The 17,521-nt window shown below is 41.6% G+C and overlaps 1 protein-coding gene across 3 annotated transcripts in view; it reads left to right on the forward strand.

Moving 5' to 3' along the window:
* The window catches only part of LOC115207922 (RNA-binding motif, single-stranded-interacting protein 2), a 60,067-nt gene that overhangs the window by 36,512 nt on the left and 6,034 nt on the right, over nucleotides 1–17,521 (forward strand). For 2 of the 3 annotated variants that reach the window (XM_029775517.1, XM_029775516.1), the window contains exons 3-10: nucleotides 1,377–1,435; nucleotides 1,953–2,044; nucleotides 7,784–7,941; nucleotides 14,384–14,463; nucleotides 14,876–15,006; nucleotides 15,224–15,267; nucleotides 15,533–15,626; nucleotides 17,412–17,462. In XM_029775517.1, the coding sequence (XP_029631377.1) occupies nucleotides 1,377–1,435; nucleotides 1,953–2,044; nucleotides 7,784–7,941; nucleotides 14,384–14,463; nucleotides 14,876–15,006; nucleotides 15,224–15,267; nucleotides 15,533–15,626; nucleotides 17,412–17,462 (709 nt within the window). The remainder of the gene's footprint in view (nucleotides 1–1,376; nucleotides 1,436–1,952; nucleotides 2,045–7,783; nucleotides 7,942–14,383; nucleotides 14,464–14,875; nucleotides 15,007–15,223; nucleotides 15,268–15,532; nucleotides 15,627–17,411; nucleotides 17,463–17,521) is intronic. The other variant, XM_029775518.1, reaches the window with a different exon arrangement.

Below are 17,521 nucleotides of genomic sequence, written 5' to 3' on the forward strand. Positions count from 1 at the left end.
TACATCATAAAATAACAATAATGAGGCTACCGGTACCAAGTCAATGTGCAGGGGTACAGGTTAGTTGAGGTAATTTGTACATGTAGGTAGGGGTAAAGTGACTATGCATAGATAATAAACAGAGAGTAGCAGCAGTGTAAAAACAAAGAGTCCGAGTGGTCATTTGATGAATTGTTCAGCAGTCTTATGGCTTCGGGGTAGAAGCTGTTAAGGATGTGGGCATTTTGAAATATATAAAAGCCTTTTTCATTTTGCTGTCTGCAATTTTAAAACCAGATAAAGCATGGGCTAGTTTTTATTTTTTAACAATAGGCTAAAGAACCCCATTTATCAGCTTCCACTACCCTCCAAGAGTTTCTGAATTTCCTCTTCACTTCAGTTTGCTCCTCAATTCATGCACCTTATTGCTCATAGCAGAGCGAGGTAGCGCCAGTGTCCACTTCCCTTTTCACCTCACATGTGAGAACCATGAACACCATGAACACACGCAAGTCTGATAAGGCTGGTTAACTACTCAAAATAAAAGTCCTGCACATGCGCCATATGTGAACAAAAAAATGTAGAACTTCTGGGGGTCATTTATTTTGACATGAGGTAAGCAGAAAGGAAGTGGGTCTGTTTAATTAATAATATGATCCTTTAGATATTCTGTCTCGAATTCCCCCTGTCACTCCTTGACAAGAGTCACTAGAGACTCAAAGACAGAAGAGGGTAGAACACATGTCATACTTTGCTTGTTAGGCAGTGTAATAAAGGTTAAAAAAAAAAGGACCAACCGTCCTGCCCAGCTCCACAGTAAATTGAAATGGAATTGTACTTAACTTCTGGCTTCCCACTGACTGTTTTTGTGCAACCCAATACACTTGAAAGCAACTGCTTTGCTAAAAGCACCTGTGTGTGTGTATTTTGAGGAATCAGAGCGAACAGGCAGGGATAAAGACAAGCCCAGAACAAATTGTTTTTGGCCCTGGGGCTCTTTCTCCTGCCAGCTGAAAACAACACCAGGGAACACAGTTACTGTACACCCCCTCCATCACCACTCCACCTCTCAACCCCACAGACAAAGAGGAGGAGGGGTGAGAGAACAGACAAGTGTGTTTCTGCACCAGTAGAGATCACACTAAACAAGCACAATTGAGTCGAAGAGCGTGTATGGTTCAGGTTTACACCTTAACCACAGCCTTGGGAATGGGTGTGTGCATGGGTGTGTGTGTGTGTGTGTGCGCGTGTGTGTGTGTGCGTGCGTGCGTGCGTGTGTAATTACTCAGCCGAAGGAAGTGTTTGTGTCTAAATGTAAGAGAGCTTCCAGGAAATGTCCGATAGTCACCTCCTCCGCACATGGTCTGATGTCATGTTTTTGTGTTTTGGTTTTGAAGATATGGGAAGATTGTGTCCACGAAGGCAATCCTGGACAAAACCACCAACAAGTGCAAAGGTGAGAGTTCAGAGTTCAACAAGTTGTTTGGTTCATGACACAGATGCCACTGACATTTAACCTGGAAAGATCATAGTGTTGTGTTGTCTCCTTAAACAAGATCATGGACTTATGGACTTCAAAACTTGATCACAGCTGCATTGTACAATATTAGACTGTATTAGGCTATATGAAATCATTTTTTAGTGTTAGTCTGGTTACAGGTCTATTGCTACACTGTATTCATGAAGTTCATGAAGCCACATCCACAGAGTGGCATTGGTTAAACATGCTGTGGAAGCACACAGTCAGTAGGACAAAAAACAACAGCCGTAGAAGGCCATAAATATGTCGTACTGGGACTGGTGGGCTTTTGTGGCATGCACTAAGCTCTTGTAATTTCACGGAATGTCTTTAGACTTCACACACCTGTAATTTATCTAACAACCGTTTTGAATGCCAAATTCACTCATCAATCATGAAAACGATGTACACATTCATGACTGTAAGGAAACGTGTGTGTATATGTGTTGTGTAGGCTATGGCTTCGTGGACTTCGACAGTCCGGCAGCGGCCCAGAAAGCGGTGAGCGCCCTGAAGTCCAGTGGGGTCCAGGCTCAGATGGCCAAGGTAAGACACTCCTTTAAATCAACTCCACACACTCTTCATATTCACAGTAACACATGATCTATTATTATATTATTTTGTATTATGAGTTCAATCACATCTACTTGAATGGGACTCTTTACAATTCTGCTAGACTCCTTCCTGCCTCACTTTCTTTATTTTATTGCCAAAATGTTCCCAGAAACTCGACTTTCAAAGAATTTCTCTCAGATTGGATGATGGATCTCCTTTGATTTGATGGTGAATTGACAGCTAGTCCTGCCAAGTTGGTGTCTATATTGAACCACAAAAAGCATAGACATTCCTATAACGCAGTGTACGTGCAAACACACTCCCTCCCACATTCTCAGTGGTATCAAATGTGAGCTCTTTTACTGTATGTTGTTATGGCCTGATTGGCAGTAAGTGCCCTCTTGGCACTGTCTCAAGACAAACTGCCATAGGCTATGGAGAGGTGTGTTCACCTTCGTTAGCTGGCAGTTGACTGGCAGGCAGAGAGGGAGGGTGAAGAGGTCACAGGATTAGACCGGCAGTCAGTCAGATGACATGGGACTGGTCGTCTCTCCTCCTCTTCCCTCTCTTCCTCTTCTCTCCTCTTCACCTCTATTCTCCCATCTCACTCTGCCCCTTTTCATCTCCCATACCCTTCCTCTCCCCTCCCTCCCTCTCTCTCACCTATCCCTCTCCCTCCTTCTCTCTCCCCTTCCTTCTTTTAGTATGTCAACCTCCTTTTCCTCAACCTCTTCACTACCCCGCCCATCTATCCCTCTCTCCCTACTCCTCTCTCTTCCTCCTTTACCTGCCCCACCCACCCATCCCTTTCTCTCCCTCCTCCTCTGTCTGGCTGGCTGTATGTGTGTCCTGCTAAGCGGCCCCTGCTGTGGGCCTTGTTATGAGCTCTTTGTGTGGGTGTCTGCAGTCAAAGAGGCTGTTGTGGGCCCATTAAGCTGATCCCTCTGTGCCTCTCAGGCCCCCCATTGAGAGGGCCCTGGGGAGTGTGCCACCGCACCCGCCGTCAATGGGCCGGGGACAATGAGCTGCCCTGTGCCTGCATGGGTTAGTGTCTGGGCACGGGGCATTCGCTATAGGGCTTCATTCACTCTGCTCCAGCCCTGCTCTCAGTCCACACCCAAACAACAGGGCCCAAGTCACCTCACTACTACAGATGGAATGAATTCACTCACTTCAGAATTAAGACAGCCATTGCAACTGAACATCAGGGTCCACCAAATCACTCCTGCTACCCAGATATTGTATCCAAATACTCACTGTATTAGAACACAAGGGCCTAACTTACCCAAACAGTATAACTGAGGAGTTGGTAGTGGACAAAACAGAGGAGAGTGCCCTGTTAAAAGACTATTTGTACCTGTGAGCTATGGTGAGCTTTTCTGCATCATGGCCTGGCCTTCTGATCTGGGCTTAGGTCATCAGGTTATCCAGGTATAACTCTCTGGCACTGGCGACAACAGGATTTGTGCATTCCTGATTTAAAACTGTGTTTTTTTAAATCAGAAACTGAAATCAAATACTATGGCATTAGGTTAGGTTATTTCCTTCTCCTTCCACTGAATGTGGGTCATGTTGTCATGTTTCCATTGTGTTGGTTCTTTAAAAGTGTGGGCCATGCTGAGCGTTATCATAACTCCCAGCCAGTCAGTCGTCTCTACAGAGGAGTGTCTATGGCTATAGGCTGGCTGGCTACGGACAGGGAAACAATGGAAAGGGATAGAAATAGACTGCTCTTTACTTCCGTCAGCCTCACGCACCACCTGCCTGGTACATAGACACACTCGCGCACACACACAAGAACAACAGCTCGGCAGACTGGCTTGACCAGGACATGCACTGTAAAACATTTATTGTAAAATGTACAGTAACTTACTGGTAGTAATTTGCCAGTAAGTTACTGTAATTTATTTTACAGTACAGATACTCTAATCCTTTTTGCAGTTCCAAAAATGTTACCGTAATCTAAATACCAGTATCAAGTCAGTTAGTGTAATCTAACGTACAGTACCAATTACAATTACAGCATATTACTGTAATTACCCAGTGACATATTACCCAGTGTTCTTATTTTTACATTTTACATTTTGGTCATTTAGCTGGCACTCTTGTCCTTAGCAACTTACAGTCAGTGCATTCAACCAAGGTTGATAAAAAAAAACACATCACAGTCATAGCAGGTTAAACGCTTCTGTAACCGTTGCTGAAAATGTTGTTGTAGTTATGGCCTTACTTTTTTTTTAAATTAGAACAAAATATCTTATGATATATCTCTGACTATCTCTGGGTAGTGCCAATACATTACTGAGATATTCAAGGGTTGTGTGTTACCAGGGGAGAGAGCGAAAGAGAGAGCATGAGGGGGAAAGGGGGAGAAATAGAGAGAGAGCAATGAAGAGATTCAATTTAATTTGTGGTTGGGTGTGGTCCCAACATCATTTGAGTATCTGCGTCAGAGGATCCTTTTAAGAAATGTTGGCCCCGCATGCAGAACAGGATTAGATGGACAAATTGAGTTATAAACAAAGGGTCAAACGAAGCCTTGTTCAGTTCTGATCCTTTATCACAGAAGGTTGCCTCAATCAGTCATATCTATACGACTGCTCACAGTGCCACTAAGTTGCATAACAAGGAAGTATCTCCTTAACCACCCATGTGGTTTAAATCCCAGAAATTGGCCTTTCCCTCTTGACACGTTGAATCCTGGTTAAGGAGCTAAATCACGTGGGAGGCCAGGCTAATCAGAGTGGCAATGAGACATGTTTCAGGCTGCTGTGTATTCCCAGACGAAGGGGAAAAAAATTACATTCCAATATGTTTAACGTCACGTAAAAAGTTTTTAAAATACATGTACATACATTTACATCTTTCCTCAAAAGCATGTAATGCCTTAAAATGTGTACGGACTGTCAAAATTCTGAATTTTGCCACTTTAGCAAGCCTATGTGTAAAAACAGATTTATTGAAAATTAGATTTATTGAATTATCCATGTGTTCTATATTAAAGGATACATAATTAAAACAAAAATTATTTGACCTTTATTTAACCAGGTAAGCTAGTTGAGAAGTTCTCATTTACAACCGCGACCTGGCCAAGATAAAGCAAAGCAGTGCGACACAAACAACAACACGGAGTTACACATGGAATAAACAAGCATACAGTCAATAACACAATAGAAAAAAAGAAAGTCTATATACAGTGTGTGCAAATGGTGTGAGGAGGTAGACAATAAATAGGCCATAGTAGCGAAGTAATTACAATTTAGCAGATTAACACTGGAGTGATAAATGAGCAGTTGATGATATGCAAGCAGAGATACTGGTGTGCAAAAGAGCAGAAAAGTAAATAAAAGCAGTATGGGGATGAGGTAGGTAGATTGGATGGGCTATTTACAGATGGACTATGTACAGCTGCAGCGATCGGTTAGCTGCTCTTGAGTTTCTTCAAAGTAGCCAACCTTTGCCTTGATGACAGCTTTGCACTCGCTTGGCATTCTCTCAACCAGCTTCATGAGGTAGTCATCTGGAATGCATTTCAATTAACAGGTGTTCCTTGTTTTCTTTCCTTAATGCGTCTGAGCCAATCAGTTGTGTTGTGACAAGGTAGGGGTGGTATACAGAAGACAGCCCTATTTGGTAAATGACCAATTCCATATTATGGCAAGAACAGCTCAAATAAGCAAAGAGAAACGACAGTCCATCATTACTTTAAGACATGAAGGCCAGTCAATATTGAACATTTCAAGAACTTTGAAAGTTTCTTCAAGTGCAGTCGCAAAAACCATCAAGCGCTATGATGAAACTGGCTCTCATGAGGACCGCCACAGGAAAGGAAGACCCAGAGTTACCTCTGCTGCAGAGGATAAGTTCATTAGTTACCAGCCTCAGAAATTGCAGCCCAAATAAATGCTTCACAGAGTTCAAGTAACAGACACATCTCAACATCAGCTGTTCAGAGGAGACAGCGTGAATCAAGCTTTCATGGTCGAATTGCTGCAACAACAACTACTAAAGGACGCCAATAATAAGAAGAGACTTGCTTGGGCAAGAAATTCAAGCAATGGACATTAGACCGGTCGAAATCTGTCTTTTGGTCTGGATCTCTTTTGCCTTTTGCCTTTTGGTAGGCCGATTTCTTTTGCCTTTTTCCTTTTGGTAGGCCGTCATTGTAAATAAGAATTTGTTCTTAACTGACTTGCCTAGTTAAATAAAGGTGATTTTTTATTTTTTTTTATTTATCAAAACTATTTTGATTTGTTTAACACTTTTGGCTACTACATGATTCCATATGTGTTCTTTCATAGTTTTGATGTCTTCACTATTATTTTACAATGTAGAAAATAGTACATATATAGGAAATCCCTTGAAAGAGTAGGTGTGTCCAAACTTTTGACTGGTACTGTATTTAAAATGTATTTTTTTCCCGTATGGCTTGACACGGTTCAGTGCCATAAATCCACCCAGGAATTCCTTATTGTCAGATCAACAGAGTGACATCGTCACCTAGCTCAACTCCTGCTCAACCCCCTGTGCAAACTTAGTGTTTGTCCCAAATAGCACCCTATTCCCTATATAGTGCCAGGGCCCTGGTCAAAAGTAGTGCACTATATAGGGAATAGGGTGCCATTTGGGACGCAAATTGAAGCTCCAGTAGGCAGCTCCCTGTGTCCTACCACTCTCCTGTCTGACTTGGTATCAAGCTGACTCGTTGCTTATGGTTCAACAGAGATAAGTGTGGAATTACAGGTCTGTTGCTTGAACCTGTATATTTGGAGGGAGATGGAGTGAACAGTGCGATGTAGTGTAGTCATATAGTTAGGTGTCACTGGTGTGGGTGGTGTTTTTGACTGGTGATGACGATGTGTGCGTGAAACTGGAATTTAGACTTGACTTGACTGAAATGCTAGCTTTGAACACTATATCTAAAAATAAGCCCATATCCTTTCTATTACTCCCTGCCTGGGGCATGGACCTGGTAACTTGTTGTTCTTCCCTTGTGGTCTCTCAAACGTTGCATCAAAACGATTTGTGATAGAGAAAGAGACTGTGGGATAGACTGTATCAGGAGAGAGAGAGACTAGTGAATGAGATGGAGAAAAAAGGGAGGACTCCCATGGGAGGGAGTTCAACCCGTGATGGAAGCACAACTCCTATGAACAAACACACTTCTCTTCCCCATCATCCACTCCTCCCCCTTTGTCTTTCCTTCCTCCTGAGTGCTCCTTCCCTTTCTCCTCTCCCCTATGTTTGTTGAAGCTCCCTCTTCCGCCCCCCTCCTCCCTCTGTTTGGCCCAGCCCCTACTTGCCTGGTTGCCAAGCTCCTGTTGCTGTGCGAACTCTTAACTTCACGCCTGGTTTCCTGCCTGTTTCTACACAGTCACACAAGGTTTCACTTTTGAGCCCTGGAATCAGAATTGTCTCGCATTCCTCTTCCTTTTATTCATTCTTCTGCTTTGGGCTGTTTTTCAGTCATTCCACATTTCCACATACTTTTCCTCCATTATAACGCATACATTTTCCAGCAGTTGTATGTGTTTTTAAGAGGTGAAAAGCACTCACAACCCACATTCAGTCAGAAAACCATTGGCAATGCATACTGTATGAACTTGTTATATCTTATATCTTTCATAACCATTACATCACAAAAATGTCAACTGGATTATAAACAGTGAACGTAAACCCTCTTTGTTTGTGATTACACGAGTCTGATTTCTGTGTGTTTCTCTTATGCAGCAACAGGAGCAGGACCCCACCAACCTGTACATCTCCAACCTGCCTGTGTCCATGGATGAGCAGGAGCTGGAGAGCATGCTCAAGTCCTTTGGCCAAGTCATCTCCACACGCATCCTCCGCGACGCCATGGGGACCAGCCGTGGCGTGGGTTTCGCCAGGTACTTTATAGCAATAGCATGCTACACACTACTGGCCCTATTCCCATTTAGGAAATGACGCCTTTTTTTTTACTCACGCCTTTCCTATGCACTTCTCAGTAGTTGGTATTCAGACTTCCCTTATGAAGGTGCGTAACGGGCTTTGCAGGTGTGGTTCCCTTGCGCACGCTGAATAAATTTAATTAATGTAATTCAACTGCTGAAAACCCTACAACTTGGTGGCCAACAAATTTTCTTGTGAAGTTTTCATTCAGTAGGGTTAGGGTTAGGGTTAGTACATTAGGGTTAGGGTTTTCAGTACATGTATCTTATATTCTATCAACCTTTTCTCTTGATAGAATATATCAAGAGAAAAGGTTCAGAATATTAGGGATTCATGAAAGAAAGCCATATAAATATATGCATATTCGACTTTGTTTCAGATCCCTTTGGTAGATAATAAAACCTTGTAGATTATGTAGGGTTAGGAAAGTATTTATGAATCATGAAAAAACGGTTGGAGAGCCTTTACGCACGAAAGAAAACATTGGTTTGATTCATTCTGAAAATTACCATGTTCAGTTCTTTAACCCATGGTAATGTTGGAAGATCAGTGTATATAGAATTATAATAGGGAGAATAGTGTACAATAGTACAATAGTAGGCTATTCCCTAATCTATTTCCTGCACTAACCATTGAACTGTGTGACACAGCCAAGTATTGCGCCATGTGTCGGGTTCAAACTGTTATGGCTTGGTCTGCGCTCTGCTCCATAACGATTGAATTAGCCTACATGTCTTTTTTTATATTATCAACTGTTACTTATGATCATCCGCAACTAGGGCTTTGGCGGTCACGAAATATCGTCAGCTGGTGATTGTCAAGCAAATAACTGTCGGTCTCACTGTAATTCACCGTTAATTAACATAAACACATTTAGCATCTCCTTGCTTCCACCCATGCAGAGTGGGTGGAAGCAAGTTTGTTTTCTAGTAATCTCTCCTCCTTCAGCTTCTTCTTCTTCTTTGGACTTTATATGGAGGTTGGCAACTAACTTTAAGGTGCATTACCACTACCAACTGGACTGTGGACCTCAGTTCATCTTTCAATCACCCATGTGGGTATATGCTCCTAAAAACAAATGAGGAGATGAACCAAGTTCTATTTTAGCGCCTGACTACGCAGATGCTCGTTGATGTGCGCGATTTTGCAACGCTCGCGCACACGACCCGAGCTATAGTCAGCATGTAAGCTGAATAAAATAGAAAGGATATTTTCTCCAAAAGAATTTGAGGGAGTGTGCACATGCGGTTATTCTATGTTGAGCAGTTAACAAAGAAATAGGTATTCCTATATGCTTAATTTAGAGTTATTAATGTAACTATAGTTATTCTACAAACGTTGAGCTGTATGTTTTGATTTTTAATATATTGTAAGGCTGCATGATGTGACTCTAATGATGATTTGAAAAAAGTCACTTGAAAGGCATGAGCTCCGCTTAGTTTTTTTCACAGGCTGTACACACTACATCAGTCACTCATTCACAATTTCACAAGCACTTGATAATTTCACGGCAACATTCACTTTTTTGTGGCCGTAATGCACCCTAAAAAAAATCCATGCCTTTTGCGGCCAGTGGCCGTTGCTCACTTCTCCCTGTGTGCTGCGTGCTCCATCACGTGATCAGGTCTTTTACACAGGATACAAGTAAAGACAGACACATCTGGTACGCAACTGTGCGCATCCTTATCCAATTCCAAGGTGCATATTGAAGATATTGGAAGTACTTTTCGTCAGCCAACAATATGAGTAGGCTTAACAAACAGCAAAAGCACTAGCCTATGTCAGTCTACTATCCCCCATAGTACAAAGGTCAACCTATTCTATTCTGTGCAATAAATAAATATTCCAAACAGTCTGGGACAGTTGTGGGATGCGATAGATCCCAAATTAATACAACCACTAGCATAAAAAAAACTTTTTTGCGCAATGAGCCTGACGCAACAGATCAAAACGTTTCGCTTAAAATGTAGGATAAACTATTAGGCTATTTCTTCACATTATAAGCGCAGCAATGTACACATGGTAGTAGGCTATAAGCGCAAATGTTCTATCAGCGGAAAACACCATTATCAAAGTGACCGCAAATGCAATTATGCATGTAATGTTTTTATTATAAAGGTGCATTGTTATGGTAAAAATGATCTTCCCCAAACTTGAAACTCAAGAGCTGCTTTTATATGCCAGTTAGGCTCCACAACCCTTGTAAAGCGGATTCATGTGCTTAATTTTAGGAAGTTATTTAGCCACTTTAGTTGTGATACTAACCTTATTAAAACATATAGGCCTATGGGCTAGGCTACATGAGGTGTGTGACTATGATTAGAAAAGTCATAAAAAAAGGCATTGTTTCTTATGCTTGGCATCATTCACAAGTGATTATATATAACTCACAAGTGATAGGCTAATGTTGTCACCCATCAGACTATTCTTGATTTAATCTTGTCTTTACGTATTCTATTTAATATATGTATGAAATTTGTTTTGATTTAGAATTGACCATTATCATGCACCTGTCTCGAAACAGGGGCTGGGGAAAAAATACATGTCATCTATGCACTTAAATAGTGAATGGAGGACGTATTTTACCGTGGTTCATTTACATGCCAGCCAGGTAGGCTATACTCCTGTTGTAAAGACAAGCAATGTGCTTAATATTAGGAAAGTTGAGAAATAAATATAGTAGGCCTAGCCTATAGAAAGCTGATGGGATCCTCTTTTTAATAGAGGCCATCACCCTCTTTTCTCCACAATTCCATAGCCTATTGAAATGTTGCGCAACATGAGCTCATGGGCTCTCATTAAGTGTTTGATTAGATTTTCGATTACATTTGCATTGATGTCAGAGTGATTAGAGAGACAATAGAGTGCTGAGTACCAGGCAGTTAGCAAGTTTGGTAGGCTACTGACAGCAGCATCAGAGCTTGGAGAAGCCTAATTACCGTGACTAAACGGTAACGTGGAATTTGACTGCCTTCATGACGCATGACTGCCAGTACTGCGACAGCCCTATCCGCAACCACATGGCCGTGACTGCGTTTACAGAGCAAGCAAAGGAAGGTAAACGAATCAATGGAATTAAATTGAATGATAATCTAGGCTATACCAACTGAAGGGAACTAGCAGTAAATTGGCAGTTGAATATGTGTTGTTATTAGGCCTACTGACGATACTGATAGTGGCTAATATTTAACATGATAGAAATAGGAAACAGAGGGACTCGGGGAGCCTTTAATAATAAGACCTTCGAGACTGCCCATCCCTGCAATTAAAACGCTATACAATTTAAATTCTGCATAATCACAAAGCATTTCATATAGTTTACCTTGCGAAAGATGATCTGTTGAAATGCTTCAGTTTAGAGGGATGTGGGTCATGACATATCATTGCGGAGCGTTCTTCATTTTTCATGCTGCAGGTGGGAGCGGGTGGTTGACAGATGACTTTGGGATGCTTTGCTGTCCCCCAGATTATTTGAAAAAGGTAGTCTTTCTGCTTTGTATGCGTTAGCCTAGGCCTACCTATTGTATTAAAAGCACAACTTTGTCGCATTATTCACATTCCGAATTCGCTGCTTCAACTTCAGTAGCTTTCCTCTCCTGGTTGGGGCGTGTGAGATCAAGTGCGCCTAGTATACAGTATTTGTGGTCTCATTGAAATAGAGTATGTTGCCTATGCATGGGCGGAGAATCACTGGCAGTTATCTTTACAAGGAAATGTACATCCTAAATATGATTAGGCTATAGTTTACTACATTGCCTAGAAATAAATATTGATCATCGTTATTTGTCTCCGTCTGAAAATCATCCCACTCCTTAAAGGTAGGTTATAAAAATATCTCAAGAGAAAGTGCAAGTTTCCAACTCTGCTCTCTTCAAACTTCGCCTAGCATATTGGTTGATATAGTCCAGTAATACCGATAGCTTAATATAATGAGCCAGGTGAGAATCTCTGGTAATTTACCCTAAACTATTTGGGCGGGTGTGGTATGAAAAGCAGCTGGAGCGGGGTGAAGAAATCTGTCCCGTGCAGACATATCCATGGTTTCCTGGCACGTAAAGTTGATGGAATTATTAGGGAATTAAGAATTAAGGTCAGAATACGACGTATTTGTAGACACACCTCCGTCACACCTTCATTTCTTCAATCTCCACCCAAAACGAATAGCAAGTGAATAGCACGCAACCCCATTTGTTATGGCAAGCCTAAATAAGTTCAGTAGTAATAATTTGATTAACAAGTCCCATAATAAGTTGCATGGACTCACTCTGTGTGGGATAATAGTGTTTAACATTATTTTTGAATGACTACCTCATCTCTGTACTCCACACATACAATTATCTGTAAAGACCCTCAGTCCAGCAGTGAATTCCAAACACAGATTCAACCACAAAGACCAGGGAGGTTTTCCAATGCCTCGCAAAGAAGGGCACATATTGGTAGATGGGTAAAAAAAAAACAACAGACATTGAATATCCCTTTGAGCATGGTGAAGTCATTAATTACACTTTGGATGATATAGCAATACACCAGGTCACTACAAAGATACAGGTTTCCTTCCTAACTCAGTTGCCGGAGAGGAAGGAAACCGCTTGGGGAATTCAACATGAGGCCAATGATGACTTTAAACAGCTACAGACAGTGATAGGAGAAAACTGAGGATGGATCAACAACATTGTAGTTACTCCACAATACCAACCTAAATGAGAGAAAAGAAGGAAGCCTGTACAGAATAAAAATATTCCAAAACATGCATCCTGTTTGCAATAAGGCACTATGGTAAAACTGCAACAACAAAAAAACATTTGCAAGAAATGAACTTTATGTCCTGAATCCAAAGCGCTATGTTTGAGGTAAATCCAACACAACACATCACTGAGTACCACTCTTCATATTTTTAAGCGTGGTGGTAGCTGCATCACTTTATGGGTATGCTTGTCATCGGCAAGGACTAGTGAGGTTTTTTTTAGGATAAAAAGAAAAGGAATAGAGCTAAGCACAGGCAAAATTCCAGAAGAAAAACTGGTTCAGTCTACTTTCCAACAGACACTGGGAGACAAATTCATCTTTCAGCAGGAAAATAATCTAAAACCCAAGGTCAAATATACACTGGATTTTAATGTTCCTGAGTGGCCTAATTACAGTTTTGACTTAAATCGTCTTGAAAATCTATGGCAAGACTTGAAAATGGCTGTCTGGTAATGATCAATTACCAACTTGACAGAGATAAAAAAAAAAACATTGGAATAATGTGCAAATATTGTACAATCCAGGTGTGCAAAGCTCTTAAAGACTTACCCAGAAAAACTTACAGCTGTAATTGCTGCCAAAGGTGATTTTAACATATATTGACTCAGGGGGTTGAATACTCTAATCAAGAGATATTAGTGTTTTTTTGTAGTTCGTTGACAATTAAATCCCTTTGAATCCCTCTTTGTTACCCAACAAAATGTGGAAAAAGTTGAGGGGTGCGCATACTTTCTGAAGGCACTGTACACGTAGCGAGAAAAGTGCATAAAAAGGAAATTACGTTTGATTTATGCATGCTTAACTCGTGTCGGAAATGGGCCCTACATGCTACACCAGCAGCAGCTTTAGCAACATGCTACATGCTACACCAATAGCTACATGCTACACCAGCATCTATAATAAAGCTACATGCTACAGCTACATGCTACATTAGGGTCGTTCAATGAAATGAGTACACAAATATAGCGTTTTAAAAACCTGTTAAATGAAGTGCCCTTTCGTATAGACAACATGGAACATTTTATAAATACAATTTTTTTTGAATATAAAAAAAGACTTGCTAGTGCTAATGACCCTCGGTGACTTCTAGGAAGATTTAAGCCCATTTAACCCCAACATTCCTCCAAGTTCACCATAATTGTAAAGCCCTAGTTATGTTGTTGCTTTTACAAAGTCATTTCTGAAGATTATTATTTATTTAATGTTATTAGTGATTCATTTTAAGGTAAAAAAAAAACGGTCCCTCAATTTGTCAACCCTGTTTTGTGAACTTACCTCTCATTTTAATATGGTGAAACTGTTCCTTTTTAAATAATTTCTTCAAAAGAAACATTGAACATATAATAGTCAAATTATAGTGTAAAAGCGGGTTAGCTGGTTCTTCTCTTTTTGGCCATGTTGTGGTGGAAAACTACCCTTTTACTTTATTTGGCACTTCCTAGAGCATTTTTATTTTCATTTAACCTCTTGATATGGCAGAATGTTAAAATTGGGTGAAATAAAATACAAAATGATCCAAGTTACACTACTCAAAAGGCACCTAATTGGTGGAATGATCCATTAGCGGCCATAGGTACATGCTATATCAACAGCAACAGGGGTCACACCAGGGTCTCTCTGATTAATGGGCTTGAATGATTCACTGTGTTTCAGGATGGAGTCCACAGAAAAGTGCGAAGCCATTATTCAACATTTTAATGGGAAATTTATTAAGACTCCACCAGGAGTTCCAGGTGAGCAGATCTCTCTATGTGTTCTCCACCATGCCCAGATGTTATGACACCACATGATCCTCAGTTATTTACTTCAGACAGCAGATCGAGAGCTGTATCTAGAAACAATCGCTATCCCCTACCCCTAAAAACTTTCAGAGATCTGAGCGGATTGGACAGGTATAAGCAATATGGAAAAAACTTCCATCTGTCAGAGGGCAATGTGGAGATAACACCATATTGCTTAAACCTATTGAAACCCCTCAGGTCTCCACAAGTATCTAGAGGTTAGGGGCTAGGGGTTTTGTCTGAACAGGGCCTTAGTCTCTGATCCCAGGCTCCTGGTTTCCCCCCTCAACTCTTCCAGTGGATTGTTATTCCTTGCCTCCTACAGAATTCACCCTCTGATTCCATCAGTTTCTCTCTCCCACAGTGCCCCCGGAACCATTATTGTGCAAGTTTGCAGACGGGGGACAGAAAAAGAGGCAGAATCAGGGGAAGTACCTTCAGAATGGCAGGCCCTGGGCAAGGGATGGAGAGACGGTGAGAGGCTTGATTACACAGGTGGCGTTCATTAATTGCCTTTTTGGAATTAGAGACTGCATGTTCCAAATAAGGTCATTGTCAAAGCAAGAGAGAGCTGGAATCTGATCTCACAGAGATATGATTGTGTGTCTAACCCTAAACATTCTTAACCTAACTAAACATTCTATTTGTACATATCTGTGATTATGTGACCTTCATGGCTTTTTATTCTGAGTTCTTTGTGTTGTTGTCCCAGGGAGGGATGACGTTAGCATATGACCCTACAGCCTTACAGAATGGGTGAGTACAGAGAGACAAAAACAGAAAGTCAGCCCACCCCAAAAAAACATCAGTCAGGAGTTCTGTCCCTGTTAAACAGAGACACCTGGTGGATGCAGGAGGCATTACACCACTGGTTTATTTTATCTGAAAGTTCAAGCATTTTATAATAACCTTCATGCACAAGCCATTATACATTCTTATTATTTATGCTTGTTCATTTTAGAGTAAATCCTTTGTAAGGATTTTTCTGACATGCATGTCTTGATGTGTGTATGTTATGCAGGTTCTATTCGTCACCCTACAGTCTGACCCCAAACCGGATGATCGCCCAAACGTCCCTCTCTCCCTACATGCATTCACCAGTCTCATCTTACCAGGTCAGACACAGAACACACACACACCACCATCACCAAACTGCCATTCACAAACACATGAAGGAGGAAATCTCTGTAGCCATAGGAGCTACAGTGAGGGAAAAAAGTATTTGATCCCCTGCTGATTTTGTACGTTTGCCCACTGACACAGAAATGATCAGTCTATAATTTTAATGGTAGGTTTATTTGAACAGTGAGAAAAGTTTAACACAAAAAAATCCAGAAAAACGCATGTCAAAAATGTTATAAAATTATTTGCATTTTAATGATGGAAATAAGTATTTGACCCCTCAGCAAAACATGACTTAGTACTTGGTGGCAAAACCCTTGTTGGCAATCAGAGGTCAGACATTTCTTGTAGTTGGCCACCAGGTTTGCACACATCTCAGGAGGGATTTTGTCCCACTCCTCTTTGCAGATCTTCTTAAGGTTTCGAGGCTGAAGTTTGGCAACTTGAACCTTCAGCTCCCTCCACAGATTTTCTATGGGATTAAGGTCTGGAGACTGGCTAGGCCACTCCAGGACCTAATGTGCTTCTTCTTGAGCCACTCCTTTGTTGCCTTGGCTGTGTGTTTTGGGTCATTGTCATGCTGGAATACCCATCCACGACCCATTTTCAATGCCCTGGCTGAGGGAAGGAGGTTCTCTCCCCAGATTTGATGGTACATGGCCCCGTCCATCGTCCCTTTGATGCGTTGAAGTTGTCCTGTCCCCTTACCAGAAAAACACCCCCAAAGCATAATGTTTCCACCTCCATGTTTGACGGTGGGGATGGTGTTCTTGGGGTCATAGGCAGCATTCCTCCTCCTCCAAACACGGCGAGTTGAGTTGATGCCAAAGAGCTCCATTTTGGTCTCATCTGACCACAACACTTTCACCCAGTTGTCCTCTGAATCATTCAGATGTTCATTGGCAATCTTCAGACGGGCATGTATATGTGCTTTCTTGAGCAGGGGGACCTTGCGGGCGCTGCAGGATTTCAGTCCTTCACGGCGTAGTGTGTTACCAATTGTTTTCTTGGTGACTATGGTCCCAGCTGCCTTGAGATCATTGACAAGATCCTCCCGTGTAGTTCTGGGCTGATTCCTCACCGTTCTCATGATCATTGCAACTCCACGAGGTGAGATCTTGCATGGAGCCCCAGGCCGAGGGAGATTGACAGTTCTTTTGTGTTTCTTCCATTTGCGAATAATCGCACCAACTGTTGTCACCTTCTCACCAAGCTGCTTGGCGATGGTCTTGTAGCCCATTCCAGCCTTGTGTAGGTCTACAATCTTGTCCCTGACATCCTTGGAGAGCTCTTTGGTCTTGGCCATGGTGGAGAGTTTGGAATCTGATTGATTGATTGCTTCTGTGGACAGGTGTCTTTTATACAGGTAATCAGCTGTGGTTAGGAGCACTCCCTTTAAGAGTGTGCTCCTAATCTCAGCTCGTTACCTGTATAAAAGACACCTGGGAGCCAGAAATCTTTCTGAGAGGGGGTCAAATACTTATTTCCCTAATTAAAATGCAAATCAATTTATAACATTTTTGACATGCGTTTTTCTGGATTTATTTTGTTGTTATTCTGTCTCTCACTGTTGAAATAAACCTACCATTAAAATTATAGACTGATCTTTTCTTTGTCAGTGGGCAAACGTACAAAATCAGCAGGGGATCAAATACTTTTTTCCCTCAATCTATGTTATTGTTATTTGTAATTCCTGTCCGGATTCAGATTGCATCTCTACTCATTCCCCTGTGTGTTTCTGTGTAAAGATCCTGTGTTTTCCTCTTCTCTCGCTACAGCTACATAGTCCCTCCTGGATGCACCACCAGTCGTACCTCATGCAGCCTGCAGTGAGTAGTAAATAGTATTCTCTGCCTCTGCTGCTATAGTTTCCTCCTTACTATTCCCT

The sequence above is a fragment of the Salmo trutta genome, chromosome 14, assembly GCF_901001165.1.
Source record: "Salmo trutta chromosome 14, fSalTru1.1, whole genome shotgun sequence".
Taxonomy (NCBI): Eukaryota; Metazoa; Chordata; class Actinopteri; order Salmoniformes; family Salmonidae; genus Salmo; species Salmo trutta.